Source organism: Pan paniscus, chromosome 20 (genome assembly GCF_029289425.2).
Source record: "Pan paniscus chromosome 20, NHGRI_mPanPan1-v2.0_pri, whole genome shotgun sequence".
NCBI classification, from domain to species: Eukaryota; Metazoa; Chordata; class Mammalia; order Primates; family Hominidae; genus Pan; species Pan paniscus.
The window spans coordinates 52,073,479-52,096,561 of NC_073269.2; the positions used below are offsets into that span (position 1 = coordinate 52,073,479).

Consider the following 23,083-nt stretch of genomic DNA (forward strand, 5'->3'; position numbering starts at 1 on the left):
TCAGGGATAACACGGAGGAACAGAGCCAGTAGGGGGTATGTATGAACTGATCTGTTGCAAGGAATTGGCTTACAGGATTGTAGGGCTGGCTAAGCAACTTCAAAATCCATACACAGGGCACCATCGGAAAGTGCAGGCTGGAGCTTTGGGCGTGAACTGAAGCCACTGTCTACAGGCAGAATTTCCTCAGGGAAGCTTCGGCTCTGCTCTGAAAACCTTTTGACTGATTGCAGCAGGCCCACTTAGATTATTATTATTATTTATAGAGACGGAGTCTTGCTCTGTCGCCCAGGTTGGAGTTCAGTGGCACGATTTCGGCTCACTGCCAACCTCCGCTGCCCCAGTTCAAGCAATTCTCCTGCCTCAGCCTCCCGAGTAGCTGGGACTACAGGCGCCCACCACCACGCCCAGCTAATTTTTTTGTATTTTTAGTAGAGACGGGGTTTCACCATGTTGGTCAGGCTGGTCTCGAACTCCTGACCTCAGATGATCCGCCTGCCTCGGCCTCCCAAAGTGTTGGGATTACAGGCGTGAGCCACTGCACTGGCCTATTATTATTATTATTACTCGAGACAGAGTCTCACTCTGTCACCCAGGCTGGAGTGCAGTGGTGCGATCTCGGCTCACTGCAACCTCCACCTCCCGGGTTCAGGTGAATCTCCTGCCTCAGCCTTCCGAGTAGCTGGGACTATAGGTGCATGCTACCATGCCTGGCTGATTTTTGTATTTTTAGTAGAGACAGGGTTTCACTATGTTGGCCAGTCTGGTCTTGAACTCCTGACTTCAGGGGATCCACCTGCCTTGGCCTCCGAAAGTGCTGGGATTACAGGTATGAGCCACCGCCCCCTCAGATTATCTAGGATAAATTTCCTTCCTTAAGGTAAACTAATTATAGTCTTTAATCACATCTATGAGATATCTTCACAGCAGCAGCTGGATTCATATTTGACTGAATGACTGGGGACAGCGGTCTAGACAAGCTGACATGTGAAACTAACCATTGCAACCAGAGACATAATAAACAACTCAGCCATGTGGCATGTTAGATGGTGGTAAGTGCTAAGGAGGTAAGAAAAGTAGAGATGGGTTGGAGGGATCAGGAATATGTGGGTGGGAAGGCCTCAGGGAGGTGGCGGCCTTTGAGCAAAGGCTTGCAGGAAGTGGCAGAGTAGGCCATGTGAGTATCTGGTCCAAGAGCTGTCCAAGGAGCCGGAAGGGTGAGTGCAAAGGCCCCGAGGCCAGAACGTTCCAGAAGTGTTCGGGGAACAGCTTAGAGGCCAAAGTGGCTGGAGAAGACTGAGCAAACGGGAGAGGGTGGGAAAAGAGCCAGACTTGGGTGAGAGGCAGATTGTGTGGGACCTTGTGGGCTGAGATGAGGATTTTGGCTTTTAGTCAGAGTGAGACAGTGACCACAGGAGGGCTCTGAGCAGAGGAGGGAGATGAGCTGGCTTGTGTTTTAATGGGATCACTTTTGTTGGGTTTTGAAAATATACTCTTGGCTGGGCACAGTGGCTCACACCTGTAATCCCAACACTTTGGGAGGCCAAGGCAGGTGGATCACTTGAGGTCAGGAGTTTGAGACCAGCCTGGTCAACATGGCAAAACCCCATCTCTACTAAAAATACAAAAATTAGCCAGGCGTGATAGCGGTCACCCGGAATCCCAGCTACTCGGGAGCCTGAGGCAGGAGACTTGCTTGAACCTGGGAGATGGAGGTTGCAGTGGGCCGAGATCATGCTACTGCGTTCCAGCCTGGGAGACTGAGCGAGACTCCATCTCAAAAAAAAAAAAAAAAAGAGAAAGAAAATAAAATATACTTTTTTTTTTTTTTGAGACAGTCTCCCTCTGTTGCTCAGGATGGAGTGCAGTGGCGCCTTCTTGGCTCACTGCAACCTGCGCCTCCCAGGCTCAAAGATTCTTGTGCCTCAGCCTCCCGGGTAGCTGGGATTACAGGTGTGCACCATTATGCCTGGCTAATTTTTGATTTTTAGCAGAGACGGGGTTTCGATATGTTGACCAGGCCGGTCTTGAACTCCTGGCCTCAAGTGATCCACCTGCCTCGGCCTCCCAAAGTGCTGGGATTATAGGAATGAGATATTGTGCCCAGCCTGAAAATATACCCTTAGGGGTTGAGAGTAGAAGCAGGAAGATCATTGAGGAGGTGACTGCAGTACTCTGGGTGAGAGGTGGTGGGGCATTGGAAGGTAGTGTGCTGGAGAAGAGATGGTCAGATTTGGGATGGATGTTGAAGCTAGAGCCAAGAGGATTTCCTAATGAATGTGAGATTTCTGTTTTGGACTGGAGAAGGGAAGGAAAGAAGGGAAGGAAGGAAGGAATGTGGGGAGGGAGAAAGGAGAAAGGAAGGAGGGCAGAGGAAGAAGGCAAAAACGACAGGTTAAGAGAGAATCTGGATCGGGCACAGTGGCTCATGCGTGTAATCCCAGCACTTTGTGAGGCCTAGGAGGGAAGATTGTTTGAGGCCAGGAGTTCGAGGCTGCTGTGAGCTATGACCACTCCACTGCATTCCAGCCTGGGTGACAGAGCAAGACTTTTTGCGGGAGGGCAGAGAGAAGGAGAAACTGAATGATAAACCTAAAAGTGATCTCTCAACATTCTTAGTACAAATTAAAAATAAAGACTTTTGTTAATAGTGCGATCTTGGCTGGGTGCAGTGGCTCACTCCTGTAATCCCAGCATTTTGGGAGGCCTAGGCAGGTAGATCATTTGAGGTCAGGAGTTCGAGACCAGCCTGGGCAACATGATGAAACCCCATCTCTACTAAAAATACAAAAATTAGCTGGGCGTGGTGGCGCATGCCTGTAGTCCCAGTTACTTGGTAAGCTGGGCAGGCAGGAGAATTGCTTGAACTTGGGAGGTGGATGTTGCAGTGAGCCGAGATCGTGCCACTGCACTCCAGCCTGGGTGACAGACTGAGACTCTGTCCCAAAAAAAAAAAAAAAAAAAAAAGTGCAATCTTTTCCCTTCCTTTGTATAAAATTCTCTAGAATGGGCCAGATACTGGTTAGCATTGGAAATAGGCTCTAATCTATGGTCACCACTCACCAGAACCCCTGGAACCCCACGTGTGCACAAATCCAGTTTCAGAGACCAACACAGTGGTAGGCACTCTTAGCCACTGTGGGAGTGTGAGGTGCAGAGACAAAGCCTTGGCCTTATATACTTCAGAGCACACTGGGGACTCTGTGAGGCTCTAGGTCTATCCTTAGTGGATCTAATTTTCCTTCCCTGGTTCTTTGTGGGTGTAGAACTATTCCCCTACTCTCTCTCCTAAGCCCAAAGTGGTGCTGGAGGGAAGAGGCCGTTCTGAAGCATTTGCTTCTCTGCATGGAGTCTCCCTGCTGTCTTCTCTGATTTCCTCAGGGGTGGGCGAGATGGTGTCTGATGCACACGGGCGCCACGCACAAGTCTCCAGTGGCCCCTGCATGCCCACTCTGCCCCTTTGTATCTCCTCTGAGCCCAGGAGGCTGCCCTGTGTGCTCTCCATCTGCCTGCCTGCCTGGTCTCAGGTTCATGGGAGGTAACTGCAGGAATGGGGCAGATGCAGGAGAATGACCAGCTGTCCTGCACCTGGCCTCGACCTGTCCACAGCAGCAAAGCTCTCTGTACCTCTTCCCATAACTCTCTGCATGCAGCCTTCTCACGGGCTCCAGGCTGGACTTTGACACGCACCTCCTTCAGTCCAGACTCCCTGGATGCCTCCCCAGAGCCCCAGTGCATTCCTTTCCTGTAGCTGTCATGACAAGGTACTGCAAACTGAGTGGTTTAAAACAAGGGAAACGGGCCGGGCGCGGTGGCTCACACCTGTAATCCCAACAGGCATGGGAGGATCGCTTGAAGCCAAGTGTTCGAGACCAGCTTGGGCAACAAAGCAAGACTCCAGCATGCCTGACTATTGTTTTGTATTTTTTGTAGAAACGGGTTCTCACTATATTGACCAGGCTAGTCTCAAATTCATGGTCTCAAGTGATTCTCCCACCTCCGCCTCTCCGAGTGTTGGGATTACAGGTGTTAGCCACTGCACAGGGCAGGGACCACAATTTTCAACACCTCGCCAATGGGGTCTGGGAGCTCAAAGTTTAAGAATTACCAAAAAGCCGGTCCTGGAAGATCCCGGGGGTTCACAGGGCCAGAGAAACCCATAGACATGACATGAAAAGGGAATGGGGATCAAGGCGAAGGCACGGGAGGAATTTGAGAGCCAGTTCATAGGTGGCGGATGTATCAGGGGCCGGCTGGGAGGGGAACCCAAAGCCCCTTCCTGTCCTGCCTCCGGGTTCCCCATGTTGGATCTGGCCAATGCAGCTACCTGCTCCTTCACGCAGCCGCTGAGGACAAAGCCAGATGAGAGGATGGAAACAGAGGCCTGACGCAGTGGCTCACGTTGTAATCCCAGCACTTTGGGAAGCCGAGAAGGGCAGATCACCTGAGGTCAGGAGTTCAAGACCAGCCTGGCCAACATGGCGAAGCCCCATCTCCACTAAAAAAATATATATGTATATATATAAAATTAGCCGGGTGTGAGGCACTCTGGAGCCTGAGGCAGGAGAATCGCTTGAACCTGGGAGGCAGAGGTTACAGTGAGCCGATATCGGGCTACGGCACTCCAGCCTGGGTGACAGAGCGAGACTCCATCACAAACAAACAAACAAAAAAGTCCAGGCGCAGTGGCTCATGCCTGCAATCCTAGCACTTTGAGAGACCGAGGTGGGCGGATCACCTGAGGTCAGGAGTTCGAGTCCAGCCTGGCCAAAATGGTGAAACCCCATCTCTACTAATAATACAAAAAAAAAAAAAAAAAAATTAGCCGAGCGTGGTGGTGGGCGCCTGTAATCCCAGCTACTTGGGAAGCTGAGGCAGAAGAATCGCTTGAACCTGGGAGGTTCAATGGTGCAGTGAGCCGAGACCACACCATTGGCACTCCAGCCTGGGCAGCAGGAACGAAACTCCGTCTCAAAAAAGAAAAAACAAAAACCAAAAATAAAAATTACCTGGGTGTGGTGGCGTGCACCTGTAGTCCCGCCTACTCGGTCACCCCGTCTCTGCTAAAAATACAAAAGTGGCCAGGCGTGGTGGTGCATGTCTATAATCCCAGCTACTCGGGAGGCTGAGAGGCAGGAGAATCGCTTGAACCCGAGAGGCAGAGGTTGCAGTGAGCCGAGATGGCGTCATTGCACTCCAGCCTGGGCGACAACAGCAAAACTCCGTCTCAAAAAAAAAATTAGCCAGGCGTGGTGGGGCGCACCTGTAGTCCCAGCTATTCAAAAGGCTGAGGGAGGATAATCACTTGAATCCGGGCAGTGAGCCGAGATCGCACCACTGCACTCCAGCCTGGGCGACAGAGCAAGACCTTGTCTCACAAACAAACCAAAGACGGAAACAGATACAGCCATTTCAAAGACGACTAGAAAACCTTTTTATTCACCAGAGCTCAATACTCAGGGTCCCGGCCCTGTGCCAAAAACTGAACAACTTAAAATCTGACGGGGGCCCTTCTTCTCTTTGCCCCTAAAATAAAAGCTAGGCCATTGCCATTCCCATCCGGGTACTCAAACCCCCTTCTTATCGGCGGTTCCTCGACTTGAACGTTGGAGGTTGAAAAACACAGGAGGAAAAAAAAATGTCCTTTAGTCAACTATCACGATTTGGGGGGTCGGATGGGAGGTGGTCGAGAGATATGGTTCTCGCTGGGGGAAAGGACCCATTGGTGATTTGGGGATGGGGGCAGGTACCGGGTGCAATGGGCTGAACAAGGGGAAGAACAACCAGGGGGCATTGAAAGGTGTCAGCTCACCCCACGGCTCTCCATCCACAGGTGAGCCTGCGAAGACACGGTGCCCTCCAGTGACACGGTGCTCTCCAGAGTCCCACTCCGCTCCTGACGGATGGGTACTGAGGTCAGGGAAGGAATGAACAGGCGTGGTCCACGATGACACCGTGGTTCTGCAGGAGGCTGAAGATGGAGAAGGCTGGTCTTAAGTCGACATCCCATCTTGAAGTTCTTGAGTAGGCACTTCTCAGCCAGCCTTGTTCAGTGTCTCCTAAGGGCTGGCTTGGGACAGCACCGTGGAATCCTGGAGGTTCAAAAATCCAAGAACTCCACAAGGAACAGAGAAGTCGAAGGGGCAGGGCTCCAGTCACCAGCAGGCCCCACGAGGACAAAAGATCCATGAACCGGGGCCCAGAGGGCGCTACAGGGCCGTGCAGGAAGGGTTCCCGCGGCACCAAGGACCCTCAGGCCAACGCCCACAGGCCAGAGCTCCGAGGGCTGACAGGTCCAAGGGGGCGGGGCTGGCCTGGCTCCCAGCAGCCTCCACTGTTTCAGGATCCAGCCAGGGTGGAGTTCTGGGGGCCAGAAATTCCAAAGGGCTGGGTGACTGGAAGAGAGAGTTTAGGGACTTGGGTGGGATGGACCAGGAGGGTCAGGGGTGCGGGTGGTGAGCATCTTACGATGCTCAGCGCTTGACCCTGCGTCCGGCCGAGTTGCGCCCGCTGCGGCGGTAGAGGGACTGCTGGCCACCGTTAAGCGGGCAGTACTTGAGCGTATGGGCCTGGTCACCGGTGGCCCCGCACACGGGACACACGTAGTGCCTCAGGATGGGACACACCACCACGCCATCTGGTGTCTTCAGCTGGTGTGAGGAGTAGACGTGGCGGGACTCCCCGTTGTGCTTGCAGAAGTTGCACAGGGTGCCCAGGCCCCCGTTGGCCCCTGGCGCCCCCAGCCCCTGATCCTGCCCCAGCGGGGGCCCGGGACTTGGCTCCTCAATCTCTTGGGTCTCCAGCCTTTGACCCCGACTTGCGATCAGCGCCCACACCACCTGGCTCAGGTTGAAGTAGTCCTTCCACATGTCAAAGGGTGGCAGCTGCATGGCACCAAAGCAGGGGTGGTGGGCCACTGGAGAGGGGCTGGGGCTGGGGGCCCGTGGGCAAGGGCAAGAACAGCAGGCGTTTCCCAGAGCAGAAGGGAGCTGCACCCCCTTTTATAATGCCCAGAGACTCTTCTAAGCAAAGGTGGAGCTTAGGATTTAAAGGGCCCGCTCCCTGCCCATAACCCCCATCTGACTTTAGTTCTTCACAGAGATGTGGAAGGAGGTCATTCCCCTGATCTCTGGTCCCAGCTCTGCTGCCAAGGTGCTCTGTGGCCTCTGGGAAGACACTTCCATTCTCTGTGCCTCAGTTTCCCTATCTGTTCAAAGAAAGTCCATGTCTGCAAATATCCCCCACCCCTAGGCTGGAGGGGCTGCACCCTTCATAGACTTCAGAGTTATTCCTAATCATCATAGCAGCCAGGCTGGGCGCAGTGCCTCACACCTGTAATCCTGGCACTTTGGGAGGCCGAGGAAAGAGGATCGCTTGAGCCCAGGACCTCTAGGCCAGCGTGCGCAAAATAGCGAGACCTTGTCTCTACAAAAAATAAAAAGACAAAAATAATAGTAACAACATGACCTGATTTATTTTATTTATTTATTTACTTGAGACGGAGTCTTGCTATGTCGCCCAGGCTGGAGTGCAATGGCATGATCTCAGCTCACTGCAACCTCTGCCTCCTGGGTTCAAGCGATTCTCCTGCCTCAGCCTCCTGAGTAGCTGGGATTACAGGTGCCCACCACTAAGCCTGGCTATTTTTTTTTTTTTTTTTTGTATTTTTAGCAGAGACAGGGTTTCACCATATTGGCCAGGCTGGTCTCGAACTCCTGACCTCAGGTGATCCACCTGTCTCTGCCTCCCAAAGCGCTGGGATTACAGGCGTGAGCCACCGCACCCGGCCTAGTATTTTCATTTTACAGAGAAAGATATGAAGCTTGGAGAGGTTAAGGAATGTATCCAAGGTCACACAACAAGGAAATGGCAGAGTCGGGTTTCATAATCACTCTGGGAACTGGGAATTGATGTTAAAAGTGGCAGAGGAACTTGGCACAGAACAATCTCACTTAGAATGCCCCCTCTTGGGCTGGGCATGCTGGCTCACACCTGTAATCCTAATATTTTGGGAGGCTGAGGCTAGAGAGTCACTTGAAGCCAGGAGTTTGAGACCAGCCTGGGTAACATAGTGAGACCCTGTTTCTACATATAATACAAAATCAGCTGGGCATGGTGGCATGTGCCTGTAATCCTAGCTAGTGAGGAGGCTGAGGCAGGAAGATCACTTGAGCCCAGGAGGTTTAGGCTTCAGTGAGCCATGATTGTGCCACTGCAGTCCAGCCTGGGCTACAGAGTGGACCCTGTCTTTTTTTTTTTATGAGATGGAGTCTTGCTCTGTCACCCAAGCTGTAGTGCAGTGGCACAATCTTGGCTTACTGCAATCTCCGCCTCCCAGGTTCAAGTGATTCTCCTGCCTCGGCCTCACAAGTAGTTGGGATTACAGGTGCACACCACCACACCTGGCTAATTTTTTGTATTAGTAGAGATGGGATTTTGACATGTTGGGCAAGCTGGTCTGGAACTCCTGACCTCAGGTGTGATTCACCTGCCTCGGTCTCCCAAAGTGCTGGGATTACAGGCATAAGCCACTGTGTCTGGCCAACCCTGTCAAAAAAAAAAAAAAAAAAAAAAAAAAAATAGCCCTTTCTTGGCCCCATCCATTGTCTTAAATCCTTCCTGGCCTTTGGAACGAGCAAAAGCCTCATCTCCCGCCCACCGCACCTGCAGGGGTTCTTCTTCCACCCACAGTCTCCATGGGCCACCTTGATATTCAACACATAGTTATTGAGGCTCCATATTGGGTGCCAGAAATTCAGCAGTGACCAAGGCTACCTTATGCCTGCTTCATGAACGAGTTCAGGAGAGAGACCAGTAAATGAGAAAACACTAGACTGTAAAGACCTGCTGGCCTGTGAACCGGGTGTTCTAAGAGTGGCTGGCTCAGGAATGGGACTTGGAAGCTGAGACCACTAAGAAGAACCTTCCAGGAAGAGGAACACAGGATATGGAAACTGTGGCTGGGTGTGGTGGCTCATGCCTGTAATCCCAGCACTTTGAGAGGCCAAGGTGGGTGGGTCACCTGAGGTCAGGAGTTCGAGACCAACCTGGCCAAGATGGTGAAACCCCCCCCATCTCTACCAAAAATACAAAAATTAGCAGGATGGGCACAGTGGCTCACGCCTCTAATCCCAGCACTTTGGGAGGCTGAGGTGGGCGGATCATGAGGTCAGGAGGTTGAGACCAGCCTTGGCAACATGGTGAAACCCCGTCTTTACTAAAAATACAAAAATTAGCTGTCGTGGTGGCGGGTGCCTGTGATCCCAGCTACTCAGGAGGCTGAGACAGGAGAATTGCTTGAACCTGGGAGGCGGAGGTTGCAGTGAGCTGAGATCGTGCCATTGCACTCCAGTCTGGGTGACAGAGCGAGGCTCCATCTCAAAAAAAAAAAGTAATAAAAAATAAAAAATAAAATAAAATAAAATTAGCTGGGCGCAGTGGTGGGTGCCTGTAGTCCCAGCTACTTGGGAGGCTGAGGCAGGAGAATTGCTTGAATCCAGAAGGTGGATGTTGCAGTGAGTCGAGTTAGGGCCACTGCACTCCAGCCAGGGTGACAGAGTGAGACTCCATCTCAAAAAAAAAAAAAAAAAAAAAAAGACATCCTGAAATTTGGGAACAGCAAGGGGGCTGGAGTGGCTAGAATGGAGTGAAGGTCCCAGGATGAAGCCAGCATGGTTTGCAGAGGCTGGACACCCTCAGATTCTGCAAATCTCCCTTAGGGCATGTTTTGGAATCGGTGAGGGCATTTTGAGTTTGTCACCGTGATTGGGGATGTGGCTGGATTTAGTAGGTGGGGACCAGGGATGGCAGATATCTCAGCAGTTCGCACCACCAAGACCTGTTCTGAGCCGCACTTAACTTTCCAGTGTCCCACTGAACATCCATCTAGGTAGAAAAACCCATTTATAATTATCCAAATTCAGAGCATAGCTATGTTTTATATATAAGCACTAGGTGCTTTTTGCATTATTTTAAGATAACACTCATTTTTCCTGGAATGCAACCACTGTCTTCATTCTGGTCTTCAAGCTCTTGGTTTTTCTGAGAACTTTATTCAGTTATTCACCAATTCTAGAAGCCACAACACTCAAGGCAATGCTGCTTGTGGTATCTGTCTCCAAACAACATACCATTTGTTTGTATCTCATTCATGGTGAATCTACACAGAGAGGCTAGTGTCTGCCCCGCTCAGATGATTTTTAGAGTGTCCATGCCTGAGCATTTATACACTTACATAGACATTATTTTATTATAAATTACTGTCTTTTTATTTTCCCTTTATATTTTGGTTAGGACACGACACGATATCTATTTTTGAAAATAAAATTTGTGACTGGGCACAGTGGCTCACGCTTGTAATTCCAGCACTCTGGGAGACCGAGGCAGGCGGGTCACTTGAGGTCAGGAGTTCCACACCAGCCTGGCCAACATGGTGAAACCCCGTTTCTACCAAACATACAAAAATTAGCCGGGCGTGGTGGCACGCACCTGTAATCCCAGTTACTCCAGAGGCTGAGGCAGGAGAATTGCTTGAACTCAGGAGGTGGAGGTTGCAGTGAGCTGAGATAGCGCCACTGCACTCCAGCCTGGGCGACAGAGCAAGACTCCATCTCAGGAAAAAAATAAAATAAAATAAAATAAAATTTGTATGTTGGTGGGCTATATTACCTATGAGTTTAATTTTCAAGGTCCTAAAGGGGCATTGCAAAATGTTATCTGTAATGTTGGGGGTCCTCTCTTGGCCCCATCCATTGTCCCAAATTCCCATTCCTGTAATCCCAGCACTTTGGGAGGTTGAGGCAGGAGGATCACTTGAGTCCAGGAGGTTGAGACCAGCCTGGGCAGCATAGTAAGACCTAGTCTCTATAAAAAGTACAAAGAAGTTAACTGGTGATGCATGCCTATAGTCCCAGCTACTTGGAAGCCTGAGGCAGGAGGATTGCTTGAACCCAGGGGGCTGAGACTTCAGTGAGCTGTGTTTGTGCCACTGCACTCCAGCCTGGGTGACGGAGTGAGACCTCATCTCGAAAAAAAAAAAAAAAAGATCATCTATGAAATGAAGACACAATTGAGACAATAATCATAGGCACACTCATTACTGAGCATCTGTGGGCTGGCACCATGCTCAGGGCCTGACCTGTGTCATCTCTAAATCCTCCCAGATCCTGTCAAATAGTCTGTTAATGGTCCTGTTTTACAGATGAGCAAAGGGAGACTTAGAGGGGCTCAGGAGCTTGTCCAAAGTCATATGGACAGTAAGTGTTAGTCTGGGCTGGGCACGGTGGCTCACACCTGTAATCCCAGCACTTTGGGAGGCTCAGGCGGGCAGATCACTTGTGGTCAAGAGTTAGAGACCAGCCTGGCCAACATGGTGAAATCCGGTCTCTACTGAAAATACAAAAATTAGCCGGGTGTGGTGGCGGGTGCCTGTAATCCAAGCTACTTGGGAGGGTGAGGCAGGAGAATCGCTTGAATCTGGGAGGTGGAGGTTGCAGTGAGCCCAGATCGCACCACTGGACTCCAGCCTGGGTGACAGAGCAAGACTCTGCCTCAAAAAAAAAAACAAAAAAAAACCATTAAAAATAAAAATAATGTTAAAAAAAAAAAAAAAAGGTGTTTCTCCGGAGCTGAAACCCAAGACTGTTTGACCCCGACCTTGGACATCCTCCCACCCCCTGTAGAAGGAGCACGCAAAGCCCGCTGTGAGCGAAGAACCTGCCTAAGACCCCAAGGGAAAGCAGCAGACCCTGGGGGTCTTGCAGTGTGTAGCGACAGATTGAGGTGGGAAGCCAGGAAGGATGGGGGTATTTCAGCCAGGTAGCTTTTCAGACACAGAGCAGATGAGACCTGTCAGTCACCGAGGGACATACTCAAGAGCAGAAGAGACTGTGGTCGGCAGAATGGAAGAACAATACTCCTGGGGAGGCACCATGACGGGCATGGGGTCCCTGTGCTGAGTGCTTTCTGCAAAGTCACAGCCTTGACTTTCCTCGTGGGAGGTGTGAGTTCCCTGTGTGTGCAGGGCCTGGACCCAGTAACCCAGTGACAGTGGTTACAGCTGTGGCATCTGCGGGATGTCTGAGAATGATGTAAGGAGAGGCCGTTCCCAGGCTCCATGACTCCCCTTAACAATTGCACCTATTGTTCGGAGAACCCCAGATACTGCTGGCTTGGGAGTTTTTTTGTTTTTTTTTTTTTTCTCATTATTTTCTCCCTAATTGTTTTCTTCTAGGATTCTGTTATTTGGGCCATGGCTGCTTTCCACCCTCCAACTCCAGTTTTATTGGATGAGTTGATTGAAAGATACCCCTTATGCTTCTTCAGACAAGCTCTCTTTCCCTGGTGTGGTTGCTGCTCTGAGTTAAGGGAACGGGAGATGATACTGACTAGAAATTCATCAGCCCCGGTGTTTACTACGTCCTAACCTCCGCCCCCACCCCAAGGCCACGACCACTGTCTGCTAACCTGACGCCAAGGTGCCCTGTTTATTTGTGAGTTTCCGTCTCCGCCTGATGCCTGGCAGAAAATAGCTCTTGCTGGGGGTCCAGAGACGAGTGGGGAGGGGAAAGAGTTAGAAACCCCGAGAAAGTGTGGGGAGAAACACGTAAATGGGCAGCAGTGACTCCCAGAAAGACCGAGGGACCCGCTGCGAGACCGAGAGACCTGCTCATGCGGGGACCAAGACAGGGGAGATGAAGACCTGGGGGAGAGAGACCCCGAGGGCCAGCGAGGTCACCATCATCATCATTGTTCTCATGGTCTCTGCTGCGTGCTTGCCTATGCCATGTCATTAAATCCCCAGACAGCCTTGTCAAGTATCTTGTAATATCCTCATTTCACAGAACAGGAAACAGGCTTGGAGGTGACATCTGTCATGGAGTGATTCAGTGAGGCTGGACTGAAATCCAGATCTGGGGCTGGGTGCGGTGGCTCACCCCTGTAATCCCAGTACGGGAGGACGAAGCAGGAGGGTAGCTTGAGCCCAGGAGTTTAAGGCCAGCCTGGGCAATATAGTGAGACCCCCATCTCTAAAAAAAATTAAAAATTAGCTGGACTTGGAGTCATGCCTGTAGTCTGAGCTACCCAGAAGGCTGAGGTGGGAAGATTGCTTGAGCCCAGGATGTCAAGCAGTGACTGTGCCACTACATTCCAGTCTGGGCAGACAGAGCAAGATCCTGTCTCTAAAAAAAAATATATATATATATATATTTATGTTAAAATTATATGTTGTATATATTTATATAGTTATATATAAGTAAATATATGCTATTTTTATAGAATTATATGTGATTTATATATATTTATATTTTTATATTACACATAATATATAACATTAATATAGTAATATATATTCATAAATATATTTGCATTTACAAAATACTATATATCAACACTGATGATTAATAATATATTAATAATTATATATTTATAATATATAAATATTATCAATATAATATAAAAGGTATATGGGTACTTATATAAAATATAAGATATATTTTATATCTTATATATAAGATATGATATATTAATATCATATATATTTATATCTTAATATATGTTTTATATTTATATAATATATTTATATATTCATAAATTTAAATATATATTTATAATTTTTATTTATATATTTATTACATATAAATATATATTAATATTAAGACACATTTATTAAAATATAATATGTATTTATTAATATTTATATTATATATTATATGTGTATATTTTATATATTTATGTTATATTTATACTTTTTATATATTTATATTTCATATATAATGTACAACTGTAATATTTATATATTATAAATTTTTATATATAAATCTATATATAATATAATATATATTTATATATAAAATATAAATATATAAAATATATAGTTATATACATAACATAAAAATATAAAATACATTTATATTTGTTTATATTTTATTGAATATGAATATGATAATGTATATCAAAATTATATATATAATTGGCCAGGCATAGTGGCTCACGCCTGTAGTCCCAGCACTTTGGGAGGCTGAGGCGGGCAGATCACCTGAAGTCGGGAGTTTGAGACCAACCTGGGTAACATGGTGAAACCCTGTCTCTACTAAAAATACAAAAATTAGCTGGGCGTGGTGGTGGGCGCCTGTAGTCCCAGCTACTCAGGAGGCTGAGGCACGAGAATCTCTTGAACCTGGGAGGTGGAGGTTACAGTGAGCAGAGATCGCACCACTGCACTCCAGCCTGGGTGACAGAGCGAGACTCCCTCTCAAAAAAAAAAGATAATTAAAAAAATTATATATGTAATTATATATAAGTTAATAATTATATACATATACAATAATAAGTGTTATGTATATTTTTCAGGTTGGGCTATGTGCTATACAGAAGAAATAAAGGGGGCAGTGGTTAGGAGCGGCCTTTTGGAAGAGGTACCATTTGAGAAGAGTCTTCAAGGATGTAGAGGAGGGAGCCTTGTTGATACGTGGAGACGTGCGACCCAGACAGAGGGAGCAGCCAGTGCAAAGGCCCTGAGGTTGGACCATGACTGGGTGTTCAGGGAGGCGAGTGTGGCTCCGGTGGATTGAGAGGGAGAATGGGAGGGAGTGAGCGAGAATGCAGGACCTGGTGGGCCACAGTAAGGACATTGGGTTGTGCTTTGAGTGAGGTGGGAGTGATGGGCGGGTCTGAGCAGCAGCGGGGAATGCTTTGACTGAAGATCTAGCAAGATTTCTCTAACTGCCCTGTAGGGGGACAGACAATGGGAGTTGAGGGCAGAAGCTGAGAGCCCAGTGAGGTCAAGGCAAGAGGTGATGGTGGCTGGACTAGAGGGAAGGCAGAGAGAAAGTGTCGAGGAGTGGCTGGGTGTTGATTACCGCATAGCAGCAGAATGAGATTTCTAAAATATAAATCAGATCGTGTCACTCCTCTTGCTTAAAACTTACTCTGATTCTCTATTATCCTCAGAATAAAGTCCCAAAACATTACTGTGACCTACAGGCCCCTAGGTGATATGTGTCCCCTCTTCTCACCTTCCCTGGGATCTCTATGATCTCATTTTCTATTGCATTTGGCTCCAGTTGCTCACTCCTCTGTAGCCACCCAGGTGTCATTTCTCTCTCTCTTTCTCTCTCTTTTTTTTTTTTTTGAGACAGAGTCTCTTTCTGTCTCCCAGGCTGGAGTGCAGTGGCGTGATCTCTGCTCACTGCAACCTCCGCCTCCCAGGTTCAAGTGATTCTCCTGCCTCAGCCTCCGGAGTAGCTAGGATTACAGATGCCTGCCACCATGCCCAGCTAATTTTTGTATTTTTAGTAGAGACGGGGTTTCACCATGTTGGCCAGGCTCGTCTTGAACTCGTGGCCTCAAGTGATCCACCTGCCTCAGCCTCCCAAAGCTGAGGCTAAAGGGTGAGCCGCCATGTTTTTAAAAATATTTGCCTAAAAATGTTTTTAAAAACATTTGCTATATCATGGACTGAATTGTGTCTCCCCAAATTCATATGTTGAAGCCCTAACACCTAGGACCTTAGAATGTGACTATATTTGGATATAGGACCATTATTTTGTATTTATTTATTTATTAAAAAAAATTTTTTTTGTAGAGATGCGGTCTCACTGTATTGCCCAGGCTGGTCTTGAACTCCTAGACTCAAGCGATTCACTGGCCTTGGCCTCCTAAAGTTCTGGGATTACAGGTGTCAGCCACCGCATCTGGAGACAGGGCCTTTAAGGAGGTAATTTAAAAGGTGGCTGAGTGGGGCTCGGTGGCTCACGCCTGTAATCCTAGCACTTTGGGAGGCCGAGGCGGGCAGATCACGAGGTCAGGAGTTCGACACCAGCTTAGCCAATATGGTGAAACCCGTCTCTACTAAAAACACAAAATTGGCTGGGCGTGGTGGCACACGCCTGTAGTCTCAGCTACTTGGGAGGCTGAGGTAGGAGAATCGCTTGAACCTGGGAGGCAGAGATTGCAGTGAGCTAAGATCGCCATGCTGCACTCCAGCCTGAGTGACAGAGCGAGACTCCTTCTCAAAAAAATACAAATAAAAAATAAATAAAAGGAGTCTGTTAGGGTGGACTCTAATCCAATCTGACTAGTGTCCTTATAAGAAGAGGGGATTGATGGTGGCTCATGCCTGTAATCCCAGCACTTTGGGAGGCCAAGGCGGGTGGTCAGGAGATCCAGACCATCCTGGCTAACATGGTGAAACCCTGTATCTACTAAAAATACAAAAAATTACCTGGGCGTGGTGGCGGGCACCTGTAGTCCCCGCTACTTGGGAGGCTGAGGCAGGAGAATGGCGTGAACCCGGGAGGCGGAGCTTGCAGTGAGCCGAGATCGCGCCACTACACTCCAGCCTGGGCGACAGAGCGAGACTCTGTCTCAAAACAAACAAACAAACAAACAAACAGAGGGGATTGAAACATACAAAGAGACACTAGACACTCTGTGCACAGAGGAAAGGCCATGTGAGGACCCAGAGAGAAGGCAGCGATTTGCCAAGGAGAGAGGCCTCCAAAGAAACCAAATCTGTTGACACCTTGTTCTTGAACTCCAAGCCTCCAAAATCGTGAAAAAATAAATCTCTCTTGTTTAAGTCACCCAGTTTGTGGTATTTTATGGCAGCCTTAGCAAACTAATACAATATACATTTCTGAAAGTTATTTTTGCAAGGTATAAAATTCTACATTATTCCTTCTTTCCCTGTGTACATAAGATATTTAAAAATATATAAAATTCTATATTAGACGTTCTGTTCTTTCAGCACATTGAAGATTTCATTTTACACTCCTGTGATTTCTACTGGTGCTGTTGAGAAGTCACCATTTAGCCTAACAACCTTCCATTTCCTCCTGTGGTCGCTTTAAATTTTTTTTTTTTTTTTGGAATGGAGTGTTGCTCTGTTGCCCAGGCTGGAGTGCAGTGGCCCGATCTCGGCTCACTGCAACCTCCACCTTGCAGGTTCAAGCAATTCTCCTGCCTCAGCCTCCCGAGTAGCTGAGATTACAGGAGCCCACCACCACGCCTGGCTAAATTTTCTATTTTTAGTAGAGACGAGCTTTCACATATTGGCCAGGCTGGTCTCGAATTCCTGACCTCAGGTGATCTGCCTGCCTTGGCCTCCCAAAGTCCTGGGATTACAGGCATGTTTGGAATCTGCTGGCCTCCTCAAGTTGTGATCTGGTGTCTTTCATCAGTTCTGGAAAAATTTCAACTACTCTCTCTTCAGATCTGATCTCTGTCCCCTTCTCTCTCTCTTTTCCTTATAGGATTGCTAATTTTTGTTTATTTTCAGTGGAGATGAGGTTTTGCCATGTTGCCCAAGCTGGTCTCAAACTCCTAGACTCAAGCTTCTCAACGTGCTGTGATTACAGGTGTGAGCCACCATGACTCATGACTTTTAATACTGGTGTCTGATCTCCCAGCATCTAAAGTCTGAGCCACACCTTTTCTGTTCTTTTGATTCTTATTGGTGTCATATTTCCCTGTGACCTGATTATGTTGGCCTGATGATTATTGACCTTTGCATTTTTTTTTTTTTTTTTTTTTTTAGCGGAGTCTCCCTCTTTTGCCCAGGCTGGAGTGCAGGGGCGTGATCTTGGCTCACCACAACCTCCACCTCCTGGGTTCAAGCGATTCTCCTGCCTCAGTCTCCGGAGTAGCTGGGATTACAGGTGTGTGCTACTACGCCTGGCTAATTTTTGTATTTTTAGTAGAGACGGAGTTTCACCATGTTGGCCAGGCTGGTCTCGAACTCCCAACCTCAAGTCATCCGCCTGTCTCGGCCTCCCAGAGTGCTGGGATTACAGGTGTGAGCCACCGCGCCCGGCCGACCTTTGCATTTAACTGGGGAATTTCCCCTGGGCCTGAGTTGAATGCATGGACTCCAGGGTCTGTGTTTGCTTTGGTTAGGCACCCCTCAGACACTTCCAGTTACAGCCTCTCCAAACAGGGTTCTGGTTTCTTGTTGCTTGACTCATCCAGTTATCTACCCTGGGGGTGTCAACTCTGTTCTTGGGCCATTCTGAAGCCACAACTTCTCAGGGACTTTTTTTTCTTCCTTATCTCGTTCTGCTCAGTGTTGATGCTGCTACCTTTGGAGTTGGGACTTGGAATTGGGACAGGGACAGGTTTAGGTCTGGCTCGCACTCACTCAGCAGAAAGCACTTTGGGGTCCCAGCTTAGTGAAAGGAGGGTCTGTCTTTGCACTTCCTATCTAAGCCAGGCCCTGGAGGCTACAGTACTGAAATCCAATCATATGCTCCCAGCAAACCCGTTGAAGAAACAACCGCCTTTTGTGTGTTCTTCTAGCCACCCTGTTTACACTGCACATTTTACAGGTGTTATGTCCTGTCTTTGCATTTCATCAGTGCTTTCTTTTAACTTTTTATTTGGAGAGAATTGTAAAGTCACAAGTTGTCATAATAAATAATGGAGATCTTCGTGTCCTTTCCTCAGTTTTCCCTGATGGTAACATTTTCCACAACTGTAGTACAATACCACAACCAAGATATAGACATCGATACAATCCACTGATGTTGTTCAGATTTTACACTTATTTGTACTCATTTGTGTGTGTGTACTTGTTTTTTGTTTGTTTGTTTGTTTTTTGAGACAGAGTCTCGCTCTGTCTCCAGGCTGGAGTGCAGTGGCATGATCTCGGCTCACTGCAACCTCTGCCTCCCAGGTTCAAGTGATTCTCCTGCCTCAGCCTCCCGAGTAGCTGGGATTCCAGGTGCATGCCACCATGCCCAGCTAATTTTTGTATTTTTAGTAGAGATGAGGTTTCACCATGTTGTCCAGGATAGTCTCGATTTTTTGACCTTGTGATCTTCCCGCCTTGGCCTCCCAAAGTGCTATGAGCCACCGTGCCCAGCCTTAGTTCTATGCGATGTAATTTATTTCCCAACAAAAGATATTGAAACTTTTTTTTTTTTTTTGAGGCAGAGTCTTGCTCTGTCACCCAGGCTGGAGTGCAGTGGGGCGATCCCAGCTCACTGCAATCTCCACCTCCCGGGTTCAAGCGATTCTCATGCCTCAGCCTCCTGAGTGGCTGGGATTACAGGCACACGCCACCACACCCAGCTAATTTTTGTATTTTTAGTAGAGATGGGGTTTCACCATGTTGGCCAGGCTGGTCTCAAACTCCTGACCTCAGGTGATCCACCTGTCTCGGCCTCCCAAAGAGCTGGGATTACAGGGGTGAACTACTGTGTCCTGCCGATACTGAACATCTTCATTACCCCAAATGTATTAGGCCACCGTTCTTGCATTGCTACAAAGAAATACCCGAGGCCGGGTGCAGTGGCTCACACCTGTAATCCCAGCACTTTGGGAGGCCAAGGCAGGTGGATCACGAGGTCAGGAGTTCGAGACCAGCCTGGCCAATATGGTGAAACCCCGTCTGTACTAAAAATACAAAAATTAGCCAGGTGTGGTGACGGGTGCCTGTAATCCTAGCTACTCGGGAGGCTGAGGCGGGAGAATCACTTAAACCCAGCAGGTGGAGCCTGCAGTGAGCCAAGATCATGCCACTGCACTCCCGCCTTGGTGACAGAGTGAGACTCCATCTCAAAAAAAAAAAAAAAAAAAGAAAGAAATACCTGAGCCAAATGTGACTGTAATCCTAGAACTTTGGGAGGCCAAGGCGGACCGATTGCTTAAACCCAGGAGTTCAAGACCAGCCTGGGTAACAGGGAGAGACCCTGTCTCTACAAAAGGTACAAAAAATTAGCTAGATGTGGTGGCACACTCCTGTGATCCCATCTACTCAGGAAGCTGAGGCAGGAGGATCGTTTGAATCCGGGAGGTAGAGGTTGCAGTGAGCCGTGATTGTGCCACTGCACTCCAGCCTGGGCGACAGGGCAAGACACTGTCTCAAAAAAAAAAAAAAAAAGGAAAAAGAAAAAAGAAAAGAAATACCTGAGACTGGGTAGTATATAAGAAAAGAACTGCTCACAGTTCTCCAGGCTTGGAGGGGAGGTGCCACTCAACCTCATATCAGGAGAATTCACTGTCATGACAGCACCAAGCCATGAGAGAGCCACCCTCATGGTTCAGGCCCCTCCCATCAGGCCCCACCTCCATTGAGGACCACATTTCAACGTAAGATTTGGCAGGGACATAGATTCAAACGATATCACCAAGGATCACCCATGTGATCCTTCTATTACCACATCCTCTTCTCTCCTGGCCCCTACTTCAACCCCAGCACTACTCTATTAACCATTTCGATAATTCTGTCATTTTCAAGAATGTTACATGGTATGGTTTGGCTGTGTCCCCACCCAATCTCATCTTTTTTTTTTTTTTTTTTTTTTTTTTTGTACGACAGACTGTTACCCTGTGATGCCCAGGCTGGAGTGCAGTGGTGCGATCTCGGCTCACTGCAACCTCCGCCTCCCAGGTTCAAGAGATTCTCTCACCTCAGCCTCCCAAGAAGCTGGAATTACAGGTGCATGTGCCACCATGCTTGGCTAATTTTTTTTTTTTTTTTTGAGACAGCGTTTCACTATTGTTGCCCAGATCGAAGTGCAATGGTGAGATCTTGGCTCACCTCAACCTCCGCCTCCCGGGTTCAAGCGATTCTCCTGCCTCAGCCTCCCGAATAGCTGGGATTACAGGCTCACGCCACCACTCCTGGCTGATTTTGTATTTTTAGTAGAGATGGGGTTTTGCCACGTTGGCCAGGCTGGTCTTGAACTCCCGAACTCAGGTGATCCACCTGCCTCGGCCTCCCAAAGTGCTGGGATTACAGGCATGAGCCACCGCGCCTGGCCCATGCTTGGCTAGGTTTTTTGTATCTTTTGGTAGAGATGGGCTTTCACCAAGTTGGCCACCAAGTTGAACTCCTGACCTCAAGTGATCGGCCCACCTTGGCCTCCCAAAGTACTGGGATTACAGGCATGAGCCCCAGACCTCATCTTGAATTGTAATCCCCATAATCCCCACGTGTGGAGGATGGGAGGTAATTGAATCACAGGGGCAGTTTCCCCCATGCTGTTCTCTTGATAGTGAGTTCCCAAAAGATCTGATGGTTTTGTAAGAGTCTGGCATTTCCCCTGCTCCCTCCCTCCTGAGGCCTTGTGAAGAAGGTGGTTGCTTCCCCTTCACCTTCTGCTATGATTGTAAGTTTCCTGAGGCGCTTAGCCATGTTTCCTGTTAAGCCTAAGGAACTGTGAGTTAACTAAACCTCTTTCCTTTGTAATTACCCAGTCTCAGGTAGTATTCTTTTTGGCAGTGTGAGCACAGACTAATAAACTACAGAAGTAAAATAATACAGTATGCAACCTTTTGGGATTGGCTTTTTTCAACACCATAGTTCTCTGGAAATTCATCCAAGCTGTTGTAGGTACCAACCCTTCTTTCCTTTTTATGGCTAAGTAGTATTGCATAGCGTGAATGTACCACAGGCTCTTTGTTTGAAATGGAGTCTCCTTCTGTCACCCAGGCTGGAGTGCAGTGGCGTGATAATGGCTTACTGCAGCTTCAACCTCCTGGGCTCCAGCAATCCTCCCACCTCGGCCTCCTGAGTTGTTGGGACCACAGGTGTGTGCCACTATGCTCAGCTAATTTTTGTATTTTTCATAGCGACGGGGTCTCTATAGGGTCTTGCTATGCTGCCCAGGCTGGTCTCGAATGCCTAGGCTTCAGTGATTCTCCTGTGTCCTCAGGCTCCCAAAGTGTTGGGATGACAGGTGTGAACCACCCACCATGATGGCCCCTCATCTTTCTTTACAATTACACACATAAATTTGACACCCTGATAGCATCCTGCCCCTCAGCTTCGCGCTGGGTAGCTTCCATTCGCCCCTGCAGACTTATTTTTCTCTTCCCAGTGCTCTCTGTCCTCAGTGCTGACCTACGCAGATCGCATCAGCAGGATCCAGGCTTTCTAGGGTTTCAGCCAATGCTCACCACCCCACGAGATGGGAGGGAGAGGGGGGAGAGAGAGAAGCCGACAGGGAGGGCCTCCAGGAACTATAGGAATCTAATCAACTTGAGCAATCACATTTTTTTTTCCCTCAGACGGAATCTTGCTCTGTCACCCAGACTGGAGTGCAGTGGCACAATCTCGGCTCACTGCAACCTCCGCCTCCCGGGTTCACGCCATTCTCCTGCCTCAGCCTCCTGTGTAGCTGGGACTACAGGCGCCCGCCACCATGCCCGGCTAATTTTTTGTATTTTTAGTAGAGACGGGGTTTCACCGTGTTAGTCAGGATGGTCTCGATCTCCTGACATGATCTGCTCGTCTCGGCCTCCCAAAGTGTTGGGATTACAGGCGTGAGCCACTGCGCCCGGCCACGCCTGGCTAATTTTAAAAAAATATTTATTTATTTATTTTTGAGACGAAGTCTCACTCTTGTCGCTCAGGCTGGCGTGCAAAGATGAGATCTCAGTTCATTGCAACCTCTGCCTCCTGGGTTCAAGCGATTCTGCTGCCTTAGCCTCCCTCAAGGGTAGCTGGGATTACAGGCGCCTGCCACCACGCCTGGCTAATTTTTTTGTATTTTTAGTAGAGATGGGTTTTCGCCATGTTGGCCAGGCTGGTCTCAAACTGCTGACCTCAGGTGATCCACCCGCCTTGGCCTCCCAAAGTGCTGGGATTACAAGCGTGAGCCACTGCGCCCAGCCACGTCTTCCTCTAGGTCTTTATTCATATGTCACATTTTCAGTGCCGCCTTTCCTGTGTACTTTATTGAAAGCTGCAGTGTCCCCTCTTCCAGTACTTTCAATTTCCCTTCTCTGCCTTATTTTTCTTCATAACATGTATTAATCATCCAGTGTACTCTATAAGTTATTCATTTATTTTGGTTATTGCTTCTTTTCCCCGGTACTGTATAAGCTCCCTGGGATAGGGAAATCTGTTTTCTTTTGTTTTCTGGTGAACCCTCAGTGTTTATAATAGTCCCTGGCACATGGTGGGTGCTTAATAAATTTTTTTTTTTTTGAGACGAGTCTCACTCTGTCACCCAGGCTGGAGTGCAGTGGAGCAATCTCGGCTCACTGCAACCTCCACCTCCTGGGTTCAAGCGATTCTCCTGCCTCAGCTTCCTGAGTAGCTGGGATTACAGGCGCCTGCCACCGCGCTCTGCTA

The 23,083-nt window shown here is 48.4% G+C and overlaps 1 protein-coding gene across 1 annotated transcript; it reads right to left on the reverse strand.

The window, feature by feature from the left end:
- Positions 1–3,815: 3,815 nt before the first annotated feature.
- On the reverse strand, positions 3,816–13,037 carry NANOS2 (nanos C2HC-type zinc finger 2). The gene has a single exon (XM_055103567.2). The coding sequence runs from the start codon at positions 6,888–6,890 to the stop codon at positions 6,474–6,476; it is 417 nt and encodes a 138-aa protein (XP_054959542.1). The 5' UTR covers positions 6,891–13,037; the 3' UTR covers positions 3,816–6,473.
- Between the last annotated feature and the right edge of the window lie 10,046 nt (positions 13,038–23,083).